The 6,840-nt window shown below is 37.3% G+C and overlaps 1 protein-coding gene across 1 annotated transcript in view; it reads right to left on the minus strand.

The window, feature by feature from the left end:
• Positions 1-6,306, minus strand: part of EPHA6 (EPH receptor A6) — a 397,911-nt gene extending 391,605 nt beyond the window's left edge. The window contains exon 1 of the mRNA XM_019470822.1: positions 5,646-6,306. Within this exon, the coding sequence (XP_019326367.1) occupies positions 5,646-6,291 (646 nt within the window). The 5' untranslated portion in view covers positions 6,292-6,306. The remainder of the gene's footprint in view (positions 1-5,645) is intronic.
• Positions 6,307-6,840: the final 534 nt, after the last annotated feature.

Genomic DNA, 6,840 nt, shown 5'->3' on the forward strand with positions numbered 1-6,840 from the left:
GGACAAGGGGTAATAGTTTTAAACTAAAAGAGGGTAGATTTAGACTAGCTATAAGGAAGAAATTTTTTCAATGAGGGTGGTGAAACACTGGCACAGGTTGCCCAGAGAGGTGGTGGATGCCCCATCCCTGGAAACCTTCAAGGTCAGGTTGGACGGGGCTCTGAGCAACCTGATCTAGTTGAAGATGTCCCTGCCCACAGCAGAGGGGGGTTGCTAGATGACCTTTAGAGGTCCCTTCCAACCCAAATGATTCTATGATTCTATGATTCTATGAAATACCTGGGAGAAAAACCAAAAGGAACCTTACACAATATTGTATCTCTGTAACTATCCATACTTGCCGTTCCAAGGTACATGTTTTTTTCCTTTTCCTGTTCTCATGCCAGCAGACAGGTAACTAAAGCATGACCATTCTTGGTTTCCCAGTAACAAAGACATACTTATAGGTATGTGTATAGGGATGGGGTTAGTTCATATTTGCAAAATGAAAGTATTTTCAAATTGAATCAGATGAAATGGCTGAAGATAGGCTGCCAAGGCAGAAATCCTAACACCAAAACATTACCAGAAATTCAAGTAATGAATAACAAAGAAGTGTTTGTTCAATTAAACAAATGCTCATTGTGTTCAGGCATTAGTATCCCTAGGAAGCATTGTTCGGTCAACTCAAGTTCAAAGAATTTGAACTTTACCTTCCCACTTCTAATTGTATTTGTTTTAATTAAAATCAACCGGGTGAGTCTGTCAATGCCTGTTCTACATTTTAAAAATTTCTTCAACCATACCACACAACATCCTTTGGGGGTGGGGCGTTCCCAAGAACGAATTCCCAAGAAGAATTCTTGATTCTCAAGAAGAATCAACTTTTTACAGTTAAAATACACTTCCGCATTGTGTTTGATTGGTTAAGACTCTGAAATAAATTCTGAAATTACTATAATAATTATTATTTGCTATATATAATTGAATTTTTCTCTGCAATTTATTGCTAACCTTGAGTAATTCAGATAATTTTTGGTAAATCATTAAAGAATCAGACTTCAGTTAACAAATCACCCAATTATTACTATATCATACCTAAAAAAGAACTGAACTGTTGTAATTAAGTTTATATAGTGTTCCTTATTATGTTTGTTCCTTTCTGTGTAAAAAAAACATCCAAAGCTCTGAAATGGCCTGTATATTTAATATATTTGTCAAATTTAGCACAACTCTTGTCTTGGACTGACATTCAAAGAAGATATGACATTAAACTTGCTACTTTTAATTGATGTTTATTAGAATCCTGAGCAGCATCTCCTCCTTCTGTGCTATGACTTGTGAATAGGGCTGGTACCAATGATTTAGCAAATAAAGCACTTCATATTAGAGCCATTTATGATTAGCATTGCCAAATTATTGGTACTAATTTATTAATGCCTAAAGAAACAGAAGAATATGTGAATGCTGCTGCTATTTCAGGATTTGGAGGACTATGATCTTGAAAGTAGATTCAAATCAAAGATTTGAATCAAATCAAAGAGTATTTACACAATCAATTCAGAGAAGATAGGGTTTTTTTCAGGTTATGCCATTAAGAAATGTACGTGACACACAAATAACTGTGAACCTCTTGTAATCAATATGACTTTTTCCCCACTGACTTCAGACAAAGGAAGACAGTCCCCAAATGAATGAGAAATTCTCTATCAATGTGTCTCTGAACTGTTCTAGATGCATTGGGGTATACATTTAATAAGTATGGGTATTTTAATCCCGTTGTGAATTCTTCTCAGACACTTTCACTCTGAAATGATACTTTTAAAAGCAAATACAATGGATAAGGCATACTGATAGAGTCACAGAGAGAGGTACATATAAAACCAACATATATGGAAATAACTGAAATGTTGCCAGTTAGGTTATTTTCAACTGCCAAAATCTACTTTACTTGCTTCCTTATGATTTTAACAGCAGCGATAAAACTGATCAAAGACTTTTTTTATTCCCATTTGTGCTGCTTTGTGAAACTATGAGCAATGACAAAGGCAGAATATCATTTCTTATGCCATTTAGTAATTCCTCAATAGAAAGTGTATATCTCCACAAATATCAAAACACAAATTTACTACTTAAATTCTGTGACGGATAAGCCATATTTGCCATGAAGAGCTTATTATTCCCCACTGAGCCATTTGCTGGTGTATAATGTTTGACACCATTTGCAAGTAGGAAAAAATATTCAAGTATTAGCAAGTATTGCCCACCACCCAATTACTTGTCAGAACAGATTTCAAAATACAAATTCATTATTTTGAAAGTCATTTTCATGCAGAAGAAAGAAACAGTTATCAGTTTTGAGTATGTCACAGAGTATGTCTATGAGAAGCACTGACAGAATGGCGTAAGATACTTCCAGGATTCAGAGTTGTAACTCCAGCGGTGAAATAGGAGGGACAAAAGGGCTTTGAGTTGGGATTTGGGGGAGGGACCTAGAAGACATGAAGATTGTATAAATACATCTCAGGTCTTAGCAGACTAAGATGTAGTGGCTTCTCCTCTACCCCCACCTACCCCCCCGCTTCTATGAAAACAAGGTAAAAGTAAATTTTACAAATTTTCCCTTAGAAAGTTAGCAATGTTCAGGTCTTTTACAATTTAATGGGTATGAAAGAATTAGTTCAGGATGTATTGACAAGTGACAAATCTTTTAAACTCTAAGTTTCTGATTCGTGTCTCAGTCAAGAAGCAGAGTCTCAAAATAGGGTATTAGGGCTGTCTGAAAGATCGCTATCAACATAGGTAGTGATCTCAGTTCAGTTCATAATCCCAAAACAGTCACATTGTAAAAACGCATTCCCAGCTGCCCGAGCATGCATCTCCACCAGCAGCTTTGGCACAAAAGGGAAACGCGGCCACCCTGACAGCAACCCTTGTAACTCATGGTTTAAGCACAAGAGCTGGAGAGTGGACACTAGTGAAATTAAATTGTTGCTCTTTAGTTCTGAAAGTATCTTATACATTTGGCCTTGCCTTAGGCATGACATTCACGAAGGAATGCAAGACAAACAGACCTCGAAAAACTGTCAGAAAAAGTAGCAGTAATATTAAAATACGCTGAAGATGACTAAATGGACAACATCAGACACCTATGGAAATTATTTCAAAACACATATGGAAGCTCTATTAGATTATAATTTTCTAAAAATAGTAATTTGTTACTCTTGGGGCAAATAGATAAGAATATGCAAACACTCATGGCTTTGGGTATTCCATTTCATTTCGGAGGTACTTGTTCAGCAGCAGACTGGACCGCTAATTGAATAAACAAGTGGAGTCAATGCACAGCAGAAAAGTTTCCTGACTTTTTTTGTGGGCTTTAGTTGCTGGTTATATTGCTCATGTACAGTTCTAGAGTATGACTCACTCATATAATGGACAGAAATTCATTGAGCATTAATGTTTTGAATAAAATCCTTATCCCATTACGAGAGAAACCTTTTGACCTTCTGCAGAAAATTATACTTGCTTCCAGTAATGTCAAAATTGTACCTTTGCAATGAGTATATTTTGATAATTAATGCCAGCAAGATCAGACAACAAAGTGAATTTCATTTTCTGATTACAATGCATAGTGCGCTTTTAAAGCTCTATATTATCCAAGGTTGCTGTGCAGCTTGCCTAATACCATCAAATCTGAGGAACATTGAGCAAAATATTTGGGCAATAGCAATGTCACTTGTGTAATTTATGGATACGGACTCTTTCTCTTCCTTTTTGCTACAAAGCAAATGTTGAACCAAAGCAGACTGGTATCTCAGTGGCTACTGAGGCTTTCTTTACAATCGTTATTACAGAAAAAGTACCTTATTCTCAAGTCATTGTGAAACTATTACGTACAGTAGAAGAGAACATACAAAGTACATGTATCCCTTAGTAACTCTTTCTGAAGCTAACAAAACAACTAACTACTAAGAAACTGTGCAGTATGAAAAGATGAATGCTTTTATGATTAAGTAAGTGTCACCCATCCAGCAGCCCCGGCAGGTGGAAAATAAGTCTCAATGTGCACATTCTCTATGGATAGTAGTCTCAGTTTGAATCCACAAGAGCTTAGAGTCCTGGGCTTTACTCAAGTATACCACAGCATTTACAAGAGTTTTAGCAATGTACTCATGTTCTAAACAGCACAAAAGTTTACGTAATCTGAATTTTTCCATTTGTGCATGAAATCCGGTTATCACAAAGTTTGACAAATGCAACCACTCTTGAAAGAGTGGCAGACAGAGGGTTAATGAACCACAACAACACTTGGATTGTGCAGGAGACATGCTTTTTGCTCCTGCATGTGTTCACAGTCCTACCTATGAAAGTGAGGGGCTGATAAGGGAAGAAAAATACATTTCCCTTTGTAGTCATCTCCAAGTTGAAACCTTGATTTGAAACATCCTTAATTCGCTGTCATAGTGACAAGGTGCAGCGCTGTGTTGTTCTATACATACCAGCACAGAGTACGGTCTCTGCAAAATTCTTGAAGAGAAATCACCAAGCACAGCTATCCTCAGATAGACAATTCTTAAGATACAAGAATGTGGCAAACAACATGCAGCAACTAACTGATGTACTGTCACCTGCTTCACAAACAATCTGTCTTACTACATTTGTACATTAGTCTCTTGGAAAAAAAAGTACTAGATATATAGCGTTACTTATATATTATGATGAAACCATTTTGAGCACTCTTGATTTTAACCTTTTGCATTAACTCTCAATAGGGCCTAAATGTCTCTAATTGAACTTGATTTTCTACTACATTAACATGCACGTTATTCATGGAGGCATTTAAAACCCTCTGTTTTACAGAAGCACGGATAATGACGTTATCTCTTCAGGTGACTTCGTCTACTCTGTCTTTATGAGCTTACAAGAAAGATCCGAGTCTGAGTTAATTGCCTAGATTCCCTTTTTAGGCATATGGAGGAAAAAAAGAGATGTTTTTTCAGTCACTGCTCATTTCATCCTGTGATAGCTATCTAAAAATGGTAGAGGAATCCTGCTCCAAAGCATGCACTTATCTACAGTAACTACAGAAGGAGTCAAGGTGACTAGCTGATCTATACACATGTACACTGTGGGCACCTGCAGTTAGACAAAGTGAAGGTCATCTTTAGTAACTAAATGTTGTCTTAGAAATCCACAATATCATGACTTCAAATAACCTTGCTTATTTCTGGACAAGAGGCATTCCTTGAAAATGTGATGCAATATTTCCAATATACAATGAGCTATTTGCTGTGCATATAACATCTTTAAGACTTTTTTTAATAAATAAATAAATAAATAAATAAATAAATAAAATAATATTTCCAATATACAATGAGCTATTATTTGCTGTTATAACATCTTTAAGACTTTTTTTAATAAAAAAAAAATAAATAAATAAAATATCAACCAATGTTTTCTTACCATGGCAGGAGCCATCCACTTCTTCATATCCTACGCTGCAGATGCATCGTCCAAGAGGCACAAGCCAGTCCCCATCTGCCCCACAATACAATTTTGGAGTATCACGTTCCTCAGCGCTCTTCACACAGGAGCCCCGTACTTCCACCAAAGAGGAAGAATCAACCCTTGGAATAGTATCAGGAAAACCAATGTTTTCTTACCATGGCAGGAGCCATCCACTTCTTCATATCCTACGCTGCAGATGCATCGTCCAAGAGGCACAAGCCAGTCCCCATCTGCCCCACAATACAATTTTGGAGTATCACGTTCCTCAGCGCTCTTCACACAGGAGCCCCGTACTTCCACCAAAGAGGAAGAATCAACCCTTGGAATAGTATCAGGAAACATAGCCAAATTACGGACTGTGAAAGGGCACTTTTTGTAATAAACACGGACTGAGACCAAAGCAATGCATGCTCCAATGTCCTGAAAAGCAAGATAAAATCCTTTCTTGTTTATTGGCCCAACCTCACGAACTTCTGTGTTGAGTTTAAGAATGCGGTCACCCAAGTCCATCTGGGTAAAGCTCTCATCAGCTGCAATAGTATCAATTTTAGTGTACTGGTTTGGCTTGAATTTTACTCCATGAGACTCATCTGACTCCATGTAGTAGAGATTGAAAGTTTCCTTGCAGGTTCCCAGTACCCATGGAATACTGTTGCAGTCCCTCAGGGTAAACTTCATTTCCACATAAATTTTCTGTGCAGCATCACGGGAGATCCAGTTTGTTCGAAGCCAGTTGTTTTGGTTTGGTTCCATCACATTACATACCTGGTAAGTATGAATGGGACGATTATGTTCATCCATTTCAGTTATGGCATCCCACTAAAAAAAGAATAAAATTGTTTGAAAACTAAGAAAAATATGTATTATGCGTACGCATATACACAGAGCTCATGTATACATACATACGCATGCCCCATGTATATGCACCTATGGCTTAACTAAGAATAATTATTTACTTAAAGTTTAGTGGAAAGACAATAGTTAAAAGCAGATACCAACTACAGAATGGTACAAGTTTTATTTCAGAAACTCTATGATAAATTTCTATTAATAAAAACATTTAAAAATCAATGTGGCTCAGTAGAAGAGGGAAATACTGGCCATATTTGTACTAGCAAATTTAATAACTCTGAGAACATTCCTGGGCATGTCATTCAATCATCTATGCTGAAAAAAAATTGCTAGAACAGTCCTGTTTGGTATGCTGGTGGGCTGGCTCTCCAGCAGTCCTCCAAGCAATTCCCACAGCTCAGGCACATGGCACCGGCCAGGTACCTGCAGCAGTCGGCAGCTGGGATGCAGCCACTCTGCTTTGGTGGGTCTGAGGTTTTTGGTGTAGGTCATCCTGGT

Source organism: Aptenodytes forsteri, unplaced genomic scaffold (genome assembly GCF_000699145.1).
Source record: "Aptenodytes forsteri isolate BGI_AS27 unplaced genomic scaffold, ASM69914v1 Scaffold287, whole genome shotgun sequence".
In the NCBI taxonomy this organism is placed as follows: Eukaryota; Metazoa; Chordata; class Aves; order Sphenisciformes; family Spheniscidae; genus Aptenodytes; species Aptenodytes forsteri.